General features: G+C 35.7%; 2 protein-coding genes and 3 non-coding genes across 5 annotated transcripts; all 5 read left to right on the top strand.

Annotated features, from left to right (window-relative positions):
• Positions 1 to 848: 848 nt before the first annotated feature.
• Positions 849 to 2,868, top strand: LOC104903870 (acetylserotonin O-methyltransferase). Its single transcript, XM_010691994.4, has 2 exons — positions 849 to 1,986; positions 2,360 to 2,868. The coding sequence occupies exons 1-2, from the start codon at positions 1,192 to 1,194 to the stop codon at positions 2,657 to 2,659; spliced, it is 1,095 nt and encodes a 364-aa protein (XP_010690296.1). The 5' UTR covers positions 849 to 1,191; the 3' UTR covers positions 2,660 to 2,868.
• Positions 2,869 to 4,567: 1,699 nt separating this feature from the next.
• On the top strand, positions 4,568 to 4,725 carry LOC125493930 (U4 spliceosomal RNA). The gene has a single exon (XR_007270253.1). It is a non-coding gene; the product is annotated as a U4 spliceosomal RNA (small nuclear RNA).
• Positions 4,726 to 6,255: 1,530 nt separating this feature from the next.
• LOC125493933 (U5 spliceosomal RNA) lies at positions 6,256 to 6,369 on the top strand. The gene has a single exon (XR_007270256.1). It is a non-coding gene; the product is annotated as a U5 spliceosomal RNA (small nuclear RNA).
• A 6,659-nt stretch (positions 6,370 to 13,028) lies between these two features.
• Positions 13,029 to 13,560, top strand: LOC109136041 (uncharacterized mitochondrial protein AtMg00810-like). The gene is made up of 2 exons (XM_019251654.1): positions 13,029 to 13,252; positions 13,320 to 13,560. Exons 1-2 carry the CDS (start codon positions 13,029 to 13,031, stop codon positions 13,558 to 13,560), a joined length of 465 nt encoding a protein of 154 aa, XP_019107199.1.
• Positions 13,561 to 22,317: 8,757 nt separating this feature from the next.
• LOC125493934 (U5 spliceosomal RNA) lies at positions 22,318 to 22,429 on the top strand. Its single transcript, XR_007270257.1, has one exon. It is a non-coding gene; the product is annotated as a U5 spliceosomal RNA (small nuclear RNA).
• Positions 22,430 to 23,731: the final 1,302 nt, after the last annotated feature.

Raw genomic sequence — 23,731 nt, forward strand, 5'->3', positions numbered from 1 at the left:
TGTGCAAGGTGAGCGGCATGAGTCCTCAAAATCTAGAGACCTGATTCTATTAGTTGTCCGTCTAAAGTTATAAAAAAAAAGCTACATCTAATAACAGGTTATTTATTCCTTTCCGATTTATCTGAGTGGAATCAGATTCAAAGAAGTTATGTGAGCCAAATAGAGACTCCTATAATAACATCATGGTAGATGCCTATGGTAGAGCTGGTTTAGTTGAAGGTAAAAACTTTGTCACCTTAGTACTTGGAACTTAGCTCAAACATGGCTGAAAGTAAGGGTGATGATGAGCGTGAAAAGCTCGCGAGTAGCTTGAGCTCAGCTCGACTCGTTGAAGCTCGGCTTGAGCTCGGGCTCGAGACTTAAACGAGCCGAGCTAGGTAAAGCTTGGCTCGTAAAGCTCGTGAACAACTCGATTATTATTTTATACTAAAAAAATTATTTTATATTAAAAAAATATTTTATATTAAAAAATTATTTATATGTATTAAAAATTATATTAAGTATTTCTTTTAATATATTAACTAAGGTATATAATAGAAGAAAGATAAAAAGAAAAGGTAAAAACAATTAAAAAGAAAAAGAAAACAAAATAAATTATATTAAGACTGAACCAGCTCACGAGCCGAGCTCGAGACGCAAATTCTAATCACGAGCTTGAGCTGAGCTCGGCTCCCCCAAGCTCGGCGAGCTCACGAGCTGAGCCGAGCCCATGAAAAGTTAAACGAGCTCGAGCCGAGCCCAGTGCTACTTGGGCTCGGCTCGCTCGATAAAACCCCTAGCTGAAAGCGTGAAATATATAAAATAATAGATACATTAGCTCTTGTAATTTGTAAAGTTTTATATGGTGGTTTGCTTTGTCTTCTCCAATTTCCAAAAAAAAATCCATTAATAACTCTTTCGTTTCTTCTTATTCATCAAAAAATTTCAATCATTTCAATTTGATTTAGCTCATGTCCTAAATGATACGCGACCGCCTTGCAGTACGATTATTTAAACCAAAAAAAAGTCGCTAAAACTCTTTCTAATTTCTGAGAGGCCAATACGATAACATGGCGACCCATGGGACAAATGAAACGAAATAAATGTCGATGTCCAGCATTATATAAAGCCTTCAAGCCACCTTTGTTAAACACAATAACCATCTATCAAAATAACACACATTAACTAGGAAAATATACAACAACCAAAAAAATGGAACAAACAACAGTGACAGATTTACATGTAGCAGATGGAGAGCATGAGAAAGAAATAGAAGATCAAGAAGAGGCCCAAGCCGATATAGAAATTTGGAAATATGTGTTTGGTTTCACAGAAATGGCAATAGTAAAATGTGCTATAGACCTTGGCTTAGCCAATATTATACACACTAATGGTGGCTCTATGTCACTCATTGAGCTAGCTTCTACCCTTAAATGTTCGCCATCTTCCCTGTACCGTGTCATGAGGTTCTTAAATCACCGGAGAATATTTCGCCAAAGCCGAACAAGCCAAGGCACCTTAATCTACTCTCAAACACCTCTTTCTCGCCGTTTGTTAAGTCACGAGGAAAATAACATGGCCGCATTTATACTCCTAGAGAGTACACCGGTAATGTTATCCCCGTGGCTTGGCCTTAGCAACCGCGTCTTAGAGAAGAGTGGTTCGGCATTTGATGCTGCTAATGGTGAAGATGTGTGGAGTTATTCAAGTAAAAATGTTGCACATAGCAAGCTTATTAATGATGCCATGGCTTGTGATGCTAGGGTGGTAGTGCCTCAAATTATCAAGGGGTGCGCTAATTTGTTTGATGGTGTTTGTAGTTTTGTTGATGTTGGGGGAGGAGATGGTACTACTTCTTCTATGCTTGTTAGAAGTATTCCTTCGATTCAAGGGATCAACTTTGATTTTCCTCATGTTGTGTCTAATGGAGTGCTTTGTGAAGGAGTGCAACATGTGGGTGGAAACATGTTTGACAGTGTACCAAAAGCTGATGTTGCATTCATCATGGTAAGTACTATATTATATTGCACTATGATCTTTTAAGTAGAAACTAACCCCCTTACAATCCAAATCTAGAAGCAAAATCGTTTGCGTTGGACCTTGTTAATTCTCTCCAACTTATATACGAACTTATAGAAAAACGTATAGTAAAAAATAAGTTTTTATTATTTTTCCAAATCTCCCCTACTTTTTTCATCAAAACCGACTTTATTTTCGTCTTTCAACCAATAAGAGCCCTTTATTTTAGAATGTATTGTTCAGATACAACTCTACCATAGTACTTTCATTAAAACCGAACTAGATGGTCCTGACACTTATTGTAGCTAGCGTATCTTGCTCTGTTAGTTGTATTAATGTGTATGTCATTTATGTGATGTAGTGGGTGTTGCATGATTGGGGAGATGATGAGTGCATACAAATCTTAAAGAAATGCAAGGAGGCCATATCAAAGGATAAAGGGAAAGTGATAATAGTGGAAGCTGTTATTGAAGCAGAAGACACAAAAGATGAGTTTGAAAATGCAAGATTGCTGCTAGATATGGTGATGTTGGCTCATACAACAAACGGCAAAGAAAGAACTTTGAAAGAATGGAGCTGTTTGCTTAACAAGGCAGGGTTCGGCCATTTTAATGTACACCCTATCCAAGCTGTTCAATCCGTCATTGAAGCTTTTCCTTGAATTACTTTTTGCTGGTGTTGTTGCATGGTTTCTTCTCCAATAATGGTGTGTATCATTGAAGTATCTTTGTTATATATATTAGGTATTCCATGCTTTATTGCTTTATGTAAACTGTAATACAGTACAAGAATCGAATAATGGACTGCTTTTTATGCACATTTTAATGTAGCTTTCCAAGTTTCAACTACATCAGTTATTATTAATTACCATATATACCACTTTATTTTGGGTGTTTGGCAATTAGAGTTTTTAGGGGGGAAAAGAGTTTTGGACTACTTTTAGAATTTTGATTAGTCAAAAACTCTAAAAGGGATGTTTGGTAACAGAGAGTTTTAGAGAGAGTTTTGGAATAAAAACTCTCAAAATGAAAAAGCTCTTAATAGGAGCCTTTTCTTTAGACGATTAGGTAAAAATATGTTCAATGGCTTTTTTGCCTCTAATAATAATACTACACATATGTATTAAAATGTCATTTTACACAAATGACAAATAAGCTTTTAGCAATCAGTTAATTATTACCAAACACATTTATAAAAATCAGCAGTCAAATCTATTGAACAAAAGTAAAACTCGAACAACAAACTCTAAACTCTAGATCTTATTTGCTAAACACGGCCAAAATGTTCAACCGTTGCACATTCTATGTCCGCCAAAAGTATGAATATTTGCTTCTTTTTTGTTGTTTAATTATAGTGAAAGACGAAAAAAGTTCATCAATTTTTATAGTTTTCACTAAGACATATTTTCCACTTATACATAGTAAGAAAATTTATCATCATATGCAATGTTAGAGTAATATTAAATTTAAGATAATTTTTTTGGATATTAACTTTTATAAAATTTATTATATGTTAAAAGATTGAACAAGAAACAATGTGTTTTGAAGTTCAGAAGAAAATATATGGCCAAAAAAATATATGTAATTGTTGTACAAGTGGTTTGATTAATTAAGCATCTATTAACCAAATTAAATAATTTGTAATCCACTTTATATTAATTCAAGTCCTTAAAACCTCTTTTATTTTTCTTGATTGTGAGAGCATTGCATTACTGCACTTAACATAACTGATGCATAAAAAACTTTTTGAAGACAAATGGAGTGTTTAACATATAAAAATCAATGATGTTTTCATATTCATGCAACACACATATATATAATACTCTCTCCGTTTCATTTAAATTGTTATACTTACACTTTTCACGCATGCTAATGCAAAACTTTGACGATATATATCTCTAGTTTTGTATTTGTAAAAATTATAAAAAGTACATATTGATAAAATACATACTAAGACGAATTTAACAAGACCCGACATGACTATATTTTTATTCACGTATAAATCACAAACGAAGGTCAAAGTCCAATTTGTGAATAGTGTAAAATGTCAAAGTGTAACAATTAAAATAAAACGGAGGGAGTATGAGCAATGATATTCCCATATCCGATATGGGTCAATACCATGACATTTATGTAATTTTTATGACAAAAGTAATATTAAAAAATTATAATTTTTTTGTTTTTCAATTTTTTTTTTGGGCTTGTTAGTTGAAATCTTATATCATACCTTAACAATATCTTATCATATCAGTTAACTATTAAATCATATATGGGCTACATCTAATCATATCAAGTAAATGATATGGAAAAAGTTATCCCATACCAAATATGGAAGTATACTTTCTCAAGGGAGTATATAGAAAGAGAGAGGATAGTGTAGATCTCATTTAAATAAAATTGTGCAAATTGAGAAAGCAAACATTGCAACTATGGGAAAGGACTAAAGGAGATACTAATTGAATGACTTATGACTTATGACTTATGACTTATGAATGTCCCACATCATCATTTACTTAATAAACATTGTTTAGACACAATATAAAGTTGACACAAGAAACTCCACTCAAACTATCTTTGCGCTTGGGGCAATGACGCAGCTAGTGAGGTAATAACCGAGGCGCGTCAATTGCTGGTTGAAAACTATTTCCAAACCCCCTCCTCGGCCTGAGCCTTGTCTTTGGCCGTCGAGAATTTCTGGAAGGGCTCCCTCTGCTGAGGAGGTAAAGCCTTACAAATCAAAGTTCCATATTTGCTTCTTACATCATCATTCAGAACTATGTTTCATTTTCAAGTTCTAATAATAAGAAAAAGATACATTTAATATATTAAGTAAACCTGCAACATTTATAACCACTCCGGCACGTCCACCTCTTTAATTGTTTATTGTGGTGATTTTTTTGGACTCGTTATAATCCGGTCCACCCATTCATGTGTGTTTGTGTATATAGTATTAATTTTCGGTATGTATTATGAATTGACAATTAATATTTAGTGGTTTTGTTGTTTATCGATGATTATATTTTCATGTGTTAATTTTTGAAAATTGTTCAGTCTACAGACAATTTTTCCATTATCATCCAATTCCTACTCGCTCCACCCGCGATTAATAGATGGGACAAATATGTGTGGAATTTTTGGCGGGTAGTGAATGGTGTAGATGAGGATTTGCGTCATGGGTAATGTGCGGGTGGACCATGATTTGATTACAAGTTGAGGAGGTAGTCGCAACAATCAAGATATAAACATTTTGGTCTCTTTTTCTATATTTGGATGATTATTTATGCTTATGTTAGACCACCCTAGATTGTAAAGAAAGCAATCAAACGAAAAACAAAAAAATTAGAAGACAATATTTATGAGGTTCATCAACAATGTGTTAGCTAATTCAAATAACGAGTCTTATTTATAGAGGGATTGCATGCTTATGGATGAAGAGGTATAATAGGTTCCAAAGGAGTTTATGCAGTATTATCGTGTTGGGTTTTAGAAGCATCCTATTCAAGGCATCCCATGCCAGCTACCAGTTGACCCAATAGAGATGCATTTAAAACCAAATTAAGTTTGTCCTAATGAGATAATGATTGTGTATCTTCCATAATTTTCAAGGTTGGGAGTTCAATCTCATTATGAGTACTTTGGAAAAAGAAATTTCTCTTACCTTTTCTAGCACAACCGCATTCCCAAAGTTCATAACCGCTTAACCCAAACTGGATTGCCCTACAAGAGGTTCTAATATGATAGAACCATTCATTTTGCCTAACTAAAAAATAAAATTAGAGAAGTATTTAAAATATATTATATGGGTAACAATTTGATGACACAAATGCAATGACATCCCTGAACCCGATCTCAATAAAAAGTCCCCAACTGTTCATAAGTAATTTTGATTGCTATTGTGATAACTCTAATATTAAAAATTGTTACATAACTTTTTTGCAATTTTTTTGGATGTATGATATGATAAATTATTATCTTGAAATGATAAACTATTTCATTAATCATAACTTAAGATCATCCTGTAAAAAAAAAAAACTTAAGGTCAACTGTTATCTAATTGGACTAATTTGAACTGAGATTATAAATATAAATATATGATAGCAAATTGGACTACGTGGCAATGTTAGTTTTTATCAGGGCCAAATCCCAGCTGAAACCCTGAAAGCTACTGCTACTAGATTAGTCCCACATCAGGCCAAAGACAGAACTTACCAATGGTTATCACTATAATAAGAGCGCCAGACCATGAAACAAATTACGCAGCCATGCAATGAAGACAAAGCGAACTATTCTTTCGCCTTTTACTAAAGAATACCGTGTGTTCGTTGCATCAAGTGGCATACGTTTATTTTTGGAGGGGTTCCTAAGGAGCTCCCATTAACATTAGTGGAATTTTTCTAAATGAATATGGTGTTTTAATTGCTGTAATGACAGTCCATTCACTTTCTAAATGAATAGACTCTAGGGCGGCTAAACGAAACTATACGAAAACCTATAACCTATTCGAAATCGATCCAAATACTATAAAAGAATGTAAAGTATTCTAGCATGAATTATTAACTCAGATTAAAAAAATTAAATATTTATAAGGAAAAGTTAGCTTTTATAAAGTACCATACTTCTTCCAAGTATCCTATAAAATACCATAAACCTCTTCGTGAGTATCTATGGCTTTTCTAATATGCAATAAATTGATATATTCATATGGAATCATGCAAATTAAATAAATTAAACACAACACTCTAACTTCTTAACATTTCATTTTACCTACTCCTTTGGAGAATTTTATGTTCTTAATCGAAATACTCAAATTCGTCAAAACACAACTTCCATTGTGATTAAGACAAATGAATTATAGCAAATATTAATCACCCCTATTCTAGTATTCAAAGTATCACAATTAATTAAGAACAAACAACCAACTAATTTGGGAATTTAAATAAATAATAATCCATAAGTAAAAGAACTACTCAAAGCATAATTAAATAAATTAAGAAACTATAGAGAACAATAATTAAAACTTCATAATAGAAAAGAAAAAGAAAAAAAAAATAAATAATTGAATTGGTGGAAAAAATGTAGAGCCTTAGAGAACACTGGAGATTTATAAGTTTTTCTTTCCAGCTTCTCTCTAAAAGCTCTAATTAAAAAGTGTATACAATAAATTTCGTCCCGTTATAAAAGGATTAAAACTAATAAAAGAGTATACTTATAAAAGTGTATTGTTCAAAAGTGTATACTTATAAAAGGACATAATCTATTTGGAACTACCTCATAATTTTATTTGTACAAAAAAATTATGCACAAAATGGTGAAAAGGTGTCATAATTTGCACCACTTTGAATATCGGTTTGTATCTTGTTGAATTTCAATCTGATTTGGGTACATGCATGATATATTGTTTTGAAGGTCATCTAAGTGTCTTAATTCTCATGTTCTTCTATAGTAGTTCAAGGTACCTGAGATTTCATCAAAATACCAAATAACTCGTGAAAGTACTATAAATTGTAAAAAAGAACCTAAATACGCATAAATGCAATGTAAATACTATAATATCACAAAAAAAAAATGTATCCTAATATGTAACTAAATGATGTTATAGTATGCGCTCATCAGAAACTTAACTTGCACATATTATTGAATTTTTCTTATGAAAATGAGACTTTATAGTTTTAGTAATATAGTAATTTTACTAGTAATATAGTCGTGTACATCAGTATCACTATGTCTATATCAGTATATCGTCACTTTAATCATGTCGGTCACATAAATTCTATCCACGTTAATCATGCAGTTGTTTCTCCTATGAATACTACCGGATTTTCTTCCATAATGTTGGATTTTTCTAAATTGTTGTTTATATAAAAACAAACAAAACCAGGGATTAGGTAGCTGCAACGTCATTCACCTACCAATTACCATTGGAGGCTTGGAGCTACCAAAATGTCGCGTTCGTGTCCATGTCAGTGTCGTATGTAAACTGGTTGGAAAACTCTTGACATTAGCCGAACACTCATGTCATATTAACCTGTTTAATTAAACGTGTTGAAATATCAATGCTAATCGAAGAGAATCAAACATGGTGGTGGACTCATTAGCAAAGCAAGGGCTAACTCGAAGATTTATTATTTGTGTAGCAATTATATCAAACTAATTTTGTGTGTGTCATTTTTATGTTGGAAAATCTCAATATTAACCAAACCCTTAGTAAGATAAGTTGTGTTTAAACGAGTTGGAAATCTCAACACTAACCTATCCCTTAGTAAGATGTGTCGTGTTGACCTATTTAAGTAAACAAGTTGGAAATCCTCAACACTCACTCACCCTTTTCTTAGTACTTAGTTCGTTTCATGTCAACAACTCTGATTACCATATTGTAAAAAAATAATGCTTCGTCCTTTCTCAAATATACGTGTCTTTAAAATATGTGATTTGTCATGATGTGGGTGCAATAATGACCTAGTAGGCTGCTTAAATATTATGGTCGATCTTTTTAGAAAGTCCAACAAGATAACTATACACTTTTTCCGTTCTTATTTACTTGTAATGTAACACTTGTTATTTTGGATTGTTTTAATTTTCTTGCAACAATATCTTTTTTTGAAATTCTTTTTCTCCATATCTTTCTTCATCACATGAATCATTTTTTTTTCTCTCTTTCTCTCCTCGTCGAAATTACATCATGTCTTTATGATAAGTAAATCAAAACGAAGAAAATGAGTGGGAAAAGTTTTCCTAGTGGCTAGTACACTACTATATATCTCGTGAGTCGTGATATACCACGTTTTTCGTCTGTGACTCATGATGATTTAGCTATTCATTATGTACCCACTTCACTAAAGGTGCCTCTCATTTAGTCATTTTCACTAGAAGTTTATCGAGTTAACATTATATTGAGATAAATATGTTGTACATATTTTAGTAATGATCTCATAGCATATCTGTTAGGATATTTTGGGCGTACTTCCTATTTTCTCTCTTGCCTAGTTTATCTTTTACTAGGTTTACCTTTTCTGGTACATGGTATATATTGTAAACATCAAGCATAATGAAAGCAAGCCGTTTTTGTGTGTGCTATTGAATTCTTCATGGTATCGGAGCCAATACATTAATTTTTTTTTTCCCTCGTGCGTGCTGCCATGGTGGACGATTCTGCACCACCACCACCTTCGAAAATCTTGCCTTCCTCCCCGTTTTATCTCGGGCCGCAAGATCGGCCGGGCGACTTCATTACTAATATCCGTCTCAAACTTGATAATTTCAATGAATGGTCTCACGCCATTCGCATTGCTTTGTGTTCTCGCAGAAAATTTGGATACTTGGATGGCACACTTGTTAGTATCACACCACCATGTACGAAAGATGATTGGGTGACGATTCATTGTATGCTTGTTTCTTGGCTCATGAACACCATAGATTCCGAGGTAAAATCGATGCTTTCTAATTATGATAATGCTAAAAGGTTGTGGAATGATTTACACGAACGATTTTGTCTTGTTAATGGCCCTCGTATACAACAAATAAAGTCTGAAATAAATCATTGTGAACAATCTAAGACAATGCCTGTTGCGGTTTATTTTAGCAAATTATCTGTTTTGTGGGATGAATTGGACAAACATGAGCCTCTGATCAGTTGTAGTTGTGGTAACTGTACTTGTGATGTTGGTAAACAACATGCTGCACGGCGTGATGCGGATCATCTCCAACAATTTTTGCTTGGTTTGTACTCTGAAATACTTCCTCCGTTTTTTTATAGATGCTACATTTCCCTTAAATGGAAATGTCATAATAGATGCTACATACTATAAATGGATTCTTTTTCACCATAAAAATCTTAAAATACTATTAAAAAGTTGGTGGTCCCCCACCTTCTCTTTTAAAATACTCATACTTTTTCCTTAACAAATGTTTTTTTATTCAAAAAGTGGTGGTCCCCTACTTTCTCCCTCTACCTTTCTTAAAAACCCCCCACTTTCTCTATGTAGCAAGAATAAAAACACGGAGGAAGTATTGTGCATCTTTACGCTCCAATTTATTATCCCAAGATCCCTTGCCTTCGTTGAACAAGGCGTTTCAATCGGTTGCTCAAGATGAACGGATTCGTGGGATCACTCGGGGCAAGGAGGACGCCCAACAGCCACCGTCTTCTGCCTTGGGGTTTGCTGTCCGTACAACAGCAGCACCCAAGGGACGTGCTGGTGGTGGTGGGACCGGCCTGCCGGTGTGTGATAAGGGTCACAAAAGTGGGCATGATGCTTCATGTTGTTGGAGTGACAAATTTTGTGGTCATTGTAAGAAAAAGGGTCATGATCAAAGTGTGTGTTATGAGCTTCATGGCTTTCTGGAGAGTTGGTCTGATCGAGACAAGGCTGCCACGTCTTCTTCTACTGGTTCTGGGAAAGGTCCGGCTCGTGCGAATGCCGCTGCATCTGGCAGCCCCTCCTTCTCAAGTGTGGCGCCAACCACCACCTCCAACACTCAAGTCTTCACCGCCGACCAGTGGAAAGCAATCACCGGTTTATTTGGTAATAGTCCATTTCCAGATAACCGTTTGAATGGTAAGTTTGATACCACTTCTTGGATTATTGATACAGGTGCTATTCATCACGTAACTGGTGAAAAATCATGGTTGTTTGATGAACAATTCATAAATTGTCCCGTAGGCTTACCTAATGGTGAGATAGAGTATGCCCATTTAGAGGATTCTGTTCGATTGTTGGATAAAATCACCCTTCATCATGTTCTTTATGTGCCCAACTTAAGTTGCAATTTACTTTTGGTGTCTCAACTTAATGATAATTTACGAACTATTGTCTACTTTAATTCATGTGTGTGTGATACAGGACCAAGCGAAGGAGCTGATTGGAATGGGAGTTAGGCGAGATGGACTGTTCTATTTTAGCAAGCCGGAAGTGGTGTCCTCCGTATCCGTGGTTGAAGCTTTTTTCGAGCTTGGAGTTGTGGCATAGGCGTATGGGACATCCTTCCGAGAGAGTAGTTAAGTTACTTCCTCATGTTAGCAACAATAAAAGTAGTTTACATAATGGATGTGAAGTGTGTTTTCGTGCTAAGCATCATAGAGACAAATTTCCTTTAAGTGAGAATAGAAGTTCTAGAATTTTTGAAAAGATCCATTGTGATTTGTGGGGTCCTTATCGACATGTTTCGTCCTGTGGGGCCCGTTATTTTTTGACGATTGTGGATGATTATTCTCGTGCAGTTTGGATTTATTTGTTGATTGATAAAACGGAAGTGTTTCGTACTTTTATGACTTTTGTTGCTATGGTTGATAGGCAGTTCTCTCAAACCATTAACATTGTTCAAACTGATAATGGTACCGAATTTAAGTGTTTGTTTGATTATTTTTTGGCCACGGGAATTCTTCTTCAATCTTCTTGTGTCGGAACCCCGCAATAAAATGGAGGAGTTGAGAGAAAACATAAACACATTCTGAGTGTTGGGAGGGCTTTGAGGTTTCAAGCTAATTTGCCTAATAATTTTTGGGGGGAGTGTGTTCTTGTCGCGGCCCATCTTATTAATCGTACCCCCACTCCTATTATACAAAATAAAACTCCTTTTGAAAATCTTTTTCATAAACCCCCCTTGTTTGATGCCATTCGTAATTTTAGTTGTTTGTGTTTTGCTCACAATCAAAAAATACATGGTGATAAATTTGCTAGTAAGAGTCGCAAGTGTGTGTTTGTGGGGTATCCTTTTGGTCAAAAGGGATGGCGGTTGTATGATCTTGATGCTAAAGTTTTTTTTGTCTCTCGGGATGTGAAATTTTTGGAAGATGTCTTTCCCTTTCATGGTCCCGAGGATGTGAATATTGCCCCACATATTGGTACTAATAATGCTGAGGTACATGATGATTTTGCGGATTGTGGTTTGAATGATATTGTGTATAATGAAGAGAGTGAGTTGGGCGAGCAAGGTGTGTGCATGATGCCCAAAATGCGGGTGCCGATGGCGAACAGGAGCCAGCACCTAGTGCCGTGTCCCAGCCTATTACGCTGGCCCCTGCCCCACCCGCTGGCAATCCAGCGTCTGCTGGGTCAGCTTCCCAGCCCATTACGCTGGCCCTTGCCCCACCCGCTGGAAATCCAGCGTCTGCTGGGCCTGCTTCCCCGCCCGCGGCTGCTGCAGCGCAGGTGAGCAGCCCATGGATGCTGCTTTGGGTCGTGGTCTTTGTACAAAAATCCCGAATGTGAAACATCGAGACTTTGTTGCTCATAATGTGTTTGCTAATAGTCCGTCTCCCTCCACTTCTCATTCCGATCGCTCTTCAGGTACCCCGTATCCCCTAGCACACTATATTAAATGTGACAATTTTTCTGTAAATTATTTAAAGTTCATTGCAGCTGTTGTTAAGGGTGATGATCCTAGGTCTTTCAAAGCGGCCATGAAATCTGATGGTTGGAGAAAGTCTATGAAAGCAGAAATGCAGACATTAGAAGATATTGGCACATGGACTCTAGAAACTCTTCCACCGGGCAAGCGTGCACTTGGTAGCCAGTGGGTATATCGCACAAAGTTTAAGTCCAATGGTGATGTGGAAAGATTGAAGTCTCGTTTGGTTGTGTTGGGTAATCATCAACAGGAAGGGATCGATTACACCGAAACTTTTGCTCCTGTGGCTAAAATGACAACAGTTCGTGCTAGTCTAGCCATTGCCGCATCCTTGGGAGTTTCATCAGATGGATGTTCATAACGCTCTTTTGTACGGTGATCTTGATGAAGAAGTTTACATGAAGCTTCCCCCTGGGTTTGAGACATCCGATCCTTCCTTAGTCTGTCGGTTGCGAAAGTCCTTGTATGGTCTTAAACAAGCTCCTCGGTGTTGGTTTGCAAAGCTTGTTTCCGCCTTGAAAGAGTATGGTTTTCTTCAATCCTATTCGGATTATTCTCTGTTTACATTTACTAAGGCTACTATCCAGTTGAATGTCTTAGTATATGTAGATGATTTAGTTATTTCTGGTAATAATTCCGCTGCTCTCTGTGCTTTCAAGGCTTATCTTAGTGACTGTTTATAAGATGAAGGACTTGGGTCCTTTAAAATATTTTTTGGGCATTGAGGTGGCTCGTAGTTCTACAGGATTGTTTTTGTGTCAGCGAAATTACGCCTTGGATGTTATTTCAGAATCAGGTTTGCTAGGAGCTGAGCCAAGTGGTTTTCCCATTGAACAAAATCATAAACTTGGCCTCGCTCAGGGTGCATTCTTAGTCGATCCGGAGGCTTATCGCCGACTTGTTGGCAGGTTGATTTATCTTGCCGAATTTGGCCTATGCTGTACATATTTTATCTCAATTTATGCAAGCACCTAGGGAAGAACATTGGGAGGCGGCTCTACGTGTTGTGCGGTATTTGAAGGGTACTCCGGGACAGGGTATTTTGTTTCGTGCAGATTCTGATCTTACGTTACAGGGTTGGTGTGATTCTGATTGGACAGCTTGTCCTGTTACTCGTCGGTCTCTTACAGGTTGGCTTGTTTTTCTTGGTCAGTCTCCCATCTCTTGGAAGACTAAGAAGCAACATACGGTGTCTAGATCTTCTGCAGAGGCCTAATACCGGGCTATGGCTTCTCTTACTTGTGAGCTGAAATGGCTTAAGGCTTTATTGTTGAGTTTGGGAATTCATCATCCTCAGGCGGTGCCGTTGTTTTGTGATAGCGAGTCAGCTTTACATATCGCTAAGGACCCGGTCTTTCATGAACGAACAAAGCACATCGAGATTGACTGTCACTTTGTTCGAGATGCTATCAATGCGGGTTTGATTTCACCATCCCATGTTCCCACTAAGTCACAGTTAGCCGATGTTTTTACAAAAGGCTCTTGGGAAGTCCCAATTTGATTTTCTTGTGTCCAAGTTGGGCATTTTTGAACCCCATGCTCCAACTTTAGGGGGGTATTAAGATAAATATGCTGTATATATTTTAGTAATGATCTCATAGCATATCTGTTAGGATATTTTGGGTGTACTTCCTATTTTCTCCCTTGCCTAGTTTATCTTTTACTAGGTTTACCTTTTCTGGTAAATGGTATATATTGTAAACATCAAACATAATAAAAGCAAGCCATTTTTGTGTGTGCTATTGAATTCTTCACATTATCATCTATTTTTAATTTTACTATGCACATGAATTCTCTAATTCAAATTGTAGTGGGTACAATTTTAATTTCATTATATACAACTAAAATATATACTAGGGCCTTCCAGCAGGAGGTTGAGTTGCATTCTACATTAGATAGTTACATTATACGATGAAGGAGTGTAAAAATAATCCAATAATTATATATGATATGTATAGTAAATATCATAAAGTAAAACCGTTAATTTGGGGCGTTAGCTTTGCGTCATTATCAATTGCGATAGCCCAAACATTTATAATGTATCAAAACTTATATAAACCCGGTGCACACTATGATATAGTGTAACTATGTATAATATAGTATATCTATTTTTGATATAGTGTAATGCGTTTAAGTAAATATTTTCCTATAAGATATAGTGTACCTAGTTATGATATAGTGTTCCTATAGCCTATAGGATATAGTGTACCTAGTTATGATATAGTGTACGTAGTTATGATATAGTGTATCTATTTTTGATATAGTGTACCTATATATCATATAGTGTATCTATTTTTGATATAGAGTATCTATTTCTGATATAGTGTATAAGTGAATACTTCTTAACCGGTCACGTGCCTGGACCTGGTCCACACTATTTTTAGTGTGAACCGGGTCCATGCAAGACGGATTGTTTATAATGTGTTTGGATAATAACATAGCAGAGTGGAAGAAAACTCTTTGCACGAACATGCAACTCTATTTTTCCTACACTCTTTTGCTCCATTCCTTCGCTTTCCCTCTCCTTTCCTTCTCCATGTTTTTTTTTTTTGAAACACAGTGCAACAGGAAGATCATTGTAAATAGACAATATCACGGACAAAAAGTAAATTAAAACAATTACCTCCCACATTAGACATTCACAAATTGAACATCCAATAAACATATGAATGAGTAAGTGGCAATAATGGCTATAGCTAAACTCACTTAACTTATATTTGTCGTTCCAAAATTACTTAAAATCGCCCTCAAAAAAGTTGAAATTACATTTATAACCTTTTCTTTCTTTTTCACTAAACCCCCACCACCAGCCACCTCACTCCACCACCATTGTTATATAACTCACATCCCAATTATTCAATTAAAGCTTAGGCGAGATTGACACCCTTATGACTCAGTAATAAAGCACAGTTGCGAACTGAAACTAAATACTCAATCATTTCTCAATACCTAGAACTCACTTTTGTGATAGCAAAGGCCTAATTAACACGCATGTCTCCTATTTTCATGGTTTACACACATAATTAGAAGCATTAAGAACCAATGTCAAATAATTCCCAATTCTAGTTCCCACCTATTTTCATGGGAGAATTCAAATCAATAACAAGATTATCTAAATTAAGACCCAACTTTCATTGATGAACTCAATAAACAAAATAGCAATTTAGCATCTAACAAATATTCCTAATTTCAACTCCAAATTTCTTTGATAATATAAAACTAGGGTTAAATCAAGATGCGCAATTGACAATAACAACAATCTTATCAAATCCTAAACATATAATTTAATAACATGAAAATTGGAGAAGAATTTACATGATCAATTCATACTAGGGCTCAACTCAATCCTAGATAAAAAAGACTACTCATTAATCATGGCAAAAAGCGCAATAAACATAATGGAAGACATAATTAAAATAATAATAAAGAGATGATGAGAGAATAAAACTTGATTGAATTGAAGGTGAATATGAAAGTTTGAATCTTGAATCTCCAAAGTAGCCATGGAAAACAAACTAGGCATAAACTAGAAAGAAAACTAGAGAGCAGGAAAAAGAACATGATATTGAAAAGTGAGTAATAGATGTCATCCTCTAATATATAGTTATAACTCCTAATACTAATAGGGAACCAAATTCTAAGATAAGAAAGCCAAATAATTCCTTAAATGGCCGAAAGTATCAAAACCGCGTGTGCGTAAAAAGTTTCTGGCAGACTGGGCCAACATTTGAAGCCCATATCTCTCAAAATACAACTTACCTTGGGCCGTGCGACCTATCGTTGGAAAGCTCTTCAAGCCTACTTTCCAATGCCGCTGGAATCAACCCAATATCAGCATCGAGTCACAAGTTATGGATAATAGAGTGAACATCACTCGATTTTCACAATTTTATCAATGAATTCCAACTCCAATTTAGCTTCAATTAGCACTCAAATACGTCCAAAATGACCCTTATCAATGTAACTTGCTTCCAATTGCTCCTAAGTACTCAAGTTTGTCCAATAATACTCCAATTATTTTCTCGATACTTGAAATTCATCAAAGCATACCAAAAATGCACAAGAGGAGTAATATTTCGCAAATTAAGTAATGACATGCAATTATGAATTACAATAATGCACCTAAATGCTCCTATAATGCAACTAAAACCTATATAAAAACTACGGTTATTTCATCAAATACCCCTGACAAATCAACAAATTCACAATATACCCTCAATGTTCCAGAAATGCACCATATACCCCTAAGTGTTCGAAAACGTTCACCAAATACCCTTTTTCTAACTGCCGTTAAGTCACCGTTAGCTTTATTTACAATTTTGCCATTATTAACCCTAAACCCTGATTCTAATCTAACCCTAACCCTAATCTAACCCTTACCCTTACCCCAAACCCTAACCCTAATCCAACCGAACACCCCTCCACCCAAGGCCCAACCCCCCAGCCCCACCCCTTCCCCCTCCACCGCCGCATCCCCCTCCCTTCCACCGTCGGCCTCCCCCCTCCCTGGCAGCATCCCTCCCGTCGAAGCCTCCTGTCAAACGCGCAACCCCCTCCCCCTCCCATCAGACGTGCAACCTTCCTCCCCCTCCCCCTCCCGTCAGATGCGCAACCCCCTCCTTCTCTTGTCAGACGCGCAACCTTCCTCCCCATCCCCCTCCCGTCAGACGCACAACCCTCCTCCTCCTCCCCCTCCCCTTCGAATTTTGTTTTTTTTTTTCGAAAATGGGGGTCGCGATGGAGGGGGGTTGCGGGTCCGTCGAAAATGCGAGGCAGAGGAAGGGGGTTTGTCGAAAATGGGTTGCGGGTCTGAATGAAGAAAGGGGGTTGTGATGGAGGGGGGTTACGGGCTCGTCGGAAATGCGAGGCAGAGGGAGAGGGGGTTGCGAGGCAGGGGGAGGAGGGTTGCAGGGGGGTTGCAAGTCTGACGGGAGAGGGGGTTGCGGGGGCTGCAAACTGGTGGGCAGTGGGGGGTGAGGTGGTGGGGCAGTGGGGGCTGGGCTGGGGTGGAGAGGAAGGGGTGGGGTGGTTTAGGGGTTAGATTATGATTAGGGATTAGGATTAGGAATTAGGTTTAGAAGTTAGGGTTAGGAGTTAATAATGGCAAAATCGTAAATAAAGCTAACGGTGACTTAACGGCGGTTAGAAAAAGGGTATTTGGTGCACAAAAATGAAAAGTCAAGGGTATATGGTGAATTGTTGAAACATTGAGGGTATATTGTGAATTTCGCGATTTGTCGGGGGTATTTGGTGAAAAAACCGTAAAAACTACTACACATCAAGCATCCACCTCTGCCACCCCCCATCCCCATTGCCACAACCACCCACCAGCAGCTCCCACCCCCGTGCAAGCCACCACGAGCAAGCCGCAAAAACCAGAAAAAAAATCAGTCGCGTAACGTCCAGGCCGGACGTTTCCACCGTGGATGCGAGTAATTTTTTTGTTGGGTTTTGTTTGTAGTTGTGTGTGGTCTCGTGGTGGTTTGCATGGTTTCGGTAGTGGGTAGGAATGGCAACGGGTCGGACTCCGACCCTACAAGAAGTCAGATTTTAAATCTGAGCCCAACTCCGAATCCGACTCCGTCCCGACTTAAAACCCAAACATCTGTCTCTGAATTCGAACCGACTTAAAATCCGAACATCCGACTCTGAACCCGATCCGACTTATTTTTCTGGCAAATTTTTAGAATAAAATAGTCTTTATAATACAATAATTTAATCATTACAATTTATTCTAATCATCATATGGAAATCTTATATAATACAAATAATCTAAATATTAATATTATTTTTAAAAATCATTTCTTCAATGGGAAAATCCTATATAATACAATTGGCTGAAAGTCGAAGTCAAATTATACATAAATAATAATTAACATAAATAAGAAGAAAGGATCCTCAAAGTCGGATTCGAATTCGGATGTGGGATTATTTTATGAGATCCAACTTCGACCCTCCTCCGACTCGGAGTCAAAATTTTTAAACGGAGTCGGATTACTTTTTTATCGTAGTTGATTCGAATTTTTTCCTTCGGATTCGGACTGCGTTCCCATCCATAGTTGTGGGGATGGAGGTGGTGCTTGTGTAAAACAAAAGGAAAAAAAAGGGAAGACTAACGTTGAAAATGTTTGGTGGGACTGGGTTGATTCGACCAGTAAAGAAATAATTTTTTTCGGGGAGTTTTTAAAAATTGGCTAGTTTTTGTTCTTGTCCTCTTTAGATGGAGATGACGAAATACGAGTTTGTACTTTATTGTTATTCTTTGTTTCAAGGGTTGTTTGATTGAGGGTCTTTTGGTCTCATTTGAGGTGGATGGTGCTTGGAAAAGGATTAGAGGGGAAATGGGTTAAATGTTGCTATTGGATGAATTGGAAAGTCTCGTGGCTGGGTGATCTGATGTAATCCCACGTAATTTTATGAATTTTATAAATATATTTTAGTATTTATATATTTATATTTAAACATAATTTGGTTTGAAATGATTTATTAATTTAAAGAAGGTGGACTATTTTGAAAGTCAAAAGAATTATTTTAAGGATTTAAGAAAGTTAAAGTATTTTATTTAGGCATGCTTTGAAAATTATTTGAAATACTAATTTGATTTGGAAAAGAACTTTAGATGGGCTTGAGGAACCCAAAATTCTAAGTAGATTAGGAAAAGAATTTATATTGATGTTAGGAGTTCTAATTCATTAATCATATCCATCATCAAACTCTATTTGAACTCAAACTCCTTTTCCTAAGCCCAAAAAGAAAAGTCTCTTTATAAATACCTTAGACCCAATTATTTTTACCATACAAAGATTTATTTTCTCTCTCCTCCATCATATCAGTCGGCCCCCATTACTTTCTCATCTTCCACGTGATTTCTCCCCTTCTCTCTCAAGTTTTTATTTATTCTTCTTCAAGTAACATTTATTCTTCGACAAGAAACGTCACCACACCTCCATAATCACAACGCCTCTTGTGCACCACTGCTGCAGGCGTGTGGATTCTGTTCAGCGCCTCTTCCTTCTTCTTGGTTCTTTGATTTGTTGGTTACTTTCTTTTTATCTTCTTCCTCAAGTTTTCATTAAAGATCATGATTTTATGCTTTATTTTAATAATAATCATGATTATTAACTTTAAATTACTATTTTAATGATTAATCTAGATTCATATATATTATGTATTAAAAGAACAAAATTTCAGATTTGATTATTTTTTTAGATTGAGTTTTTAATTATCAAAGCATGGATTTTTAGGGTGGTATTTGTTGGAAAATCATAGTAACATGTTATAAACTATGAGATTGTTTGAATTATGAATTTAAGCATGTTTAAGTATGTTTAAAGAGAGTTTTATAATTTTATAAGTTGCTGAAATTTTAAAAAGGGTTAATAATGGAGTTTTAAGGATTTTAATTACTGGGATGGTAGTACTATGCTAGATATTAAAAGTAATTGAAGTTTTAATAGTAAAAACAACTTTTAAATATTTTTAAAGGGGATAAAATATTTTAAAGTTGTTGTATTTTTTTTAGAGTATTAATAACTTTGATTTATATTGATTATTTTAGGCGGAGAATATTCAGTAGCTGATGTTTAAATGATTAAAGGTGGCCTATCAATTGGTTTACGCAAGATACGTACATACATATGTGTTATGTGATATAGTATCATGATTTAAGAAGGAAAAGTTGTAGTATCATGTATAGGAACTTTATAGGTTCATATGTGATTTCTAGTATGATTGGATTTTACATGTTTTATGCATGTGTGCAAGCATATTGATATTGAGATTTGATTATGAGTTAAAGATTATCACCTTTGTACGGAATTATTGATGCAAGCATGTGGATGAGAACTTTAATTATTGATTCACATAGGGGAATTAATAATATTATTGAGATTGAATCATGTTATTCATGTGTTCCCTTACAGTATTATTTTCACTACTTTATAAGGAATGTGGGCCTTATTTGGTAAGTTGACAAGTTATGTATTTAAAAGGTAAGATTGATTGTTGGCTAGGTTCAAGAAATAAGAAAGATTGAGATTAAGGTAAGTAATATTGGATTGTAAGTTGTGTGATCACTTATTAAATCCTAAGATAAAAGAAGTTCAATTGTGAAATGTTTGACTTGATATTTTTGTACTACTTGTATGTGTGTCATGATAAGTAATAAATTGTACATCACGTAAAGTGTAGCTTGGATAGTAATAAACTTTAGACTGGTACACGTTTAGAGTTGGACAATCAGAAGTTGGAGCACATGCTGGTAGCCCATGACTTTTTCTTGGAAATGGATTGATCACCATTCCTATTCTCAAGGTTCTTCGATATCGCAGGTCATTATGGAATATGGATTTGCGCCCGTATTTCGTCTTCCTAGGTGAAAGACAAGTTTAGATAAGACAACTCAGGTCCAATAAATATTCCATTAAAGTAACTAAAAGGTGTTTAAAGTTTAGTTCAGTAGAAGTTATCTGCATAATGTTATATTGTTACATTATTATTTATCCCTACATGTTATTTATTAGTATCATGTTAGAAATATTTATGTAATACTATGTAGTACCCAGCTTCGCTAATTGCGTGCTTTGTTTGTGATTGTTGATCATGGGTTTGCCTTAATGATCATGTGATGACCCATTTTGGTGAGCATATTCTTTAGAGCATTGACATTTACAAGTTCTCAGAAGTTGCATCATTGGAAATATGGAAATGGAGAGCTTGTGTAATCTATTATTATATTTCGATCTTAGTAGGAACATTATAATAAGTTTGATTTGAGTAGACATTTATAGAGTGTTTGGTTTTAAGTACTTATTTACTTATTATATTAAAGTATGAAATTTAGTTATATGTTTTCCGTTGCAAAATTCTGAATAAGCCGATACGTTATCACACAGGGGATAATGCTTTGGTAATTCTCTATGTTTTATATTGAAAAGGTATTTTTGAAAAAAGAAAATCATCAGAGTGTTACATCTAATCTCTCAAAATGTTGAGCTTAGTTTTGCTTTGTCCCCTCTTCATCCTAAACTTTTTGCTATTTATGAAACTTTTAGGAGTTGTATGAGAAGGGAGAAGAATTTGTTGGTTCTGACAGACTTCGTTGCTGTTAGTAACCTTCAAAATCTAGCAAAGCTGCTAAAGAACTTCGACATTTTGTTCTTCATTTAATTTATTTGTCATAAAGGAAGTTTGTAGGAATGTTGTGGCGAGGGCTCATAAGAGTCATAACCTTGCAGTTAGGGTTTGGGATACTATCTAGTTTATTTGCTTTTTTTCCTCTCCCAAAAACTAAATAAAGTAGGTGTACAATATTGATGTAGTAAGCTATGTATCAAGTTTTTGTCAGGTGTAGCTTAACTTAAGTGTGAAAGATTATGTTGTTTCATCCATACTCTAATTTTTTAAGTGGCTAAAGTAATTTGTACATGAGGTAAAAACTTAATTTATTATGTGGGCAGACTATTTATTAGATAAGACAAAAGAAATCATAATGCGATAACATGAATTATATGTCCTTTCTGTTTTCAGTGGGTTGGTTATCCTACACAACATTGGGATATCTCACCTTTTGTGATACAATAGACGTGTCAGAGTCATGATGTGATACACTGGTTATATTCATCTAGCAATATGCACAAAAAGACTATATATAAAAAATGATAGATTTTTTTATGTATATTTTCATATTATCAAATTTACCTAATTACTAATACACAATTAAAAATATCAATATTTAAGTTTATGTGTTAGAAATCACAAATAAGCAAGACTTGTAAGTCGCAAGTTTGCAACTAATCAAAACGTAGTATATGCCATACAAGATACAACTGAGTACCAACTGTTGCTGCCTGCTAAAAATTTAAAAGTGCTTGAATCAGGTGACAGGCAAGAGAGTCCCACATCAATCCAACGACAAGAATTGAGCAACAGTTGCAATACAAATTAGTGCACTTCCCTCTTTCTATACTTACGCAGCTACGCAATGAGCACAAAGCGAACTATTCTTTTGCCTTTTACTAAAGAATACCGTGTGTTCGTTGCATTGAGTAACATATGTTTATTTTTGGAGGTGTTCCTATGGAACTGCCAATAATTCTAGTAAAAGTCTCAATTGGTAAGTTTTTTGTTATTAGGAAGGGTTAAGGAGCATTTAAATTTGTGAGTTGTGAGTTTGTGACTTAGTTTTAAGTGCCTTTGATTGATAACGACCTAGATTTTAGGTTGTAGATTTGTGTATGCTACTAATGCTAGTTGCGGGTAATAATCGATTGCAAATCATAATGGGAAGTCAGGTTTCGGTTGAGTATATATTATATTAATCATGAAACATAATAAAATTCTTGCATATTTTTTGGAATAATTGATTCTAATAATACAACCTTTCACCGATTAATTTTTAATAAACCAACCTTTCAATTATTCCTGCATAATGCAACCTTTATACCCTGTTTACTTCTAATGAGTTAAAATAATTGAAAATCGTCTAAAACATTGAATCTTTACCATAGAATTAGGGGCATGAAGGAAAGAGAAAGGAAAAATTGACGAGTTGGGAAATATAGCTTACCAACCAAACTGATTATCAACACGTCGACGCCCATTAAAAGCATATACCTCCAAAAGGTTGCATTATTCAAGAATAATTGAAAGGTTAACTTATCATAAATTAATTGGTAAAAAGTTGTATTATTAGAATAAATTATTCCTATTTTTTTTTTTATGTTATTTGTATTGGATATACTATTAGACCAAGCTCTCTGTTGCAACGGAAGCGATTATCAAAGCAATAAACTCAAGAAAAACGAATAAAGAACACACAAGATTTAACGAGGTTCACTATCAATGTGATAGCTACGTCCTCAAGGCAGGGGAAAAGTTTGTTTCACTATGAACGAGACGATTACAAATACAATAGGCAAGATTCAATTGAAAAAGGATTTCAAATTGAATCTCAAAGACTCTCTTTAATCTTCTCTATTGTGTTTTCTCTAATCTCTCTCTAACTTTTGTGGTAAAAAACCCTAAAATATGAAAATAACATATTTATATGAAGTCTAAAATACAAGTCGTAAGTCGTAGAGAAAACCGGGCAAAAACGCGCTCCGCGATAAAACGCCCAGCTCGCGACTCGCGAGCTAGGTCGCGATTCGCGACTGGGTCGCGATGAGGTCGCGATGAACGTCGCGACTCGCGACGCACCTTCTGCCTCGCTGCTCCAAAATCCGCTCTGTCGCACCTCGCGACACGGATCGCGACTCGCGACCGAATCCTTCTTCTTGGTTCAGCTTCTCGCGCAAGTCACATTTCACAAATCTCCACCTTGACTTGCATCTACCACACAACTCCACCTCGAAACAATCAACCAAGCATGTATCTCTCCAACAGTA

This window comes from Beta vulgaris, chromosome 9, assembly GCF_026745355.1.
Source record: "Beta vulgaris subsp. vulgaris cultivar EL10 chromosome 9, EL10.2, whole genome shotgun sequence".
NCBI classification, from domain to species: Eukaryota; Viridiplantae; Streptophyta; class Magnoliopsida; order Caryophyllales; family Amaranthaceae; genus Beta; species Beta vulgaris.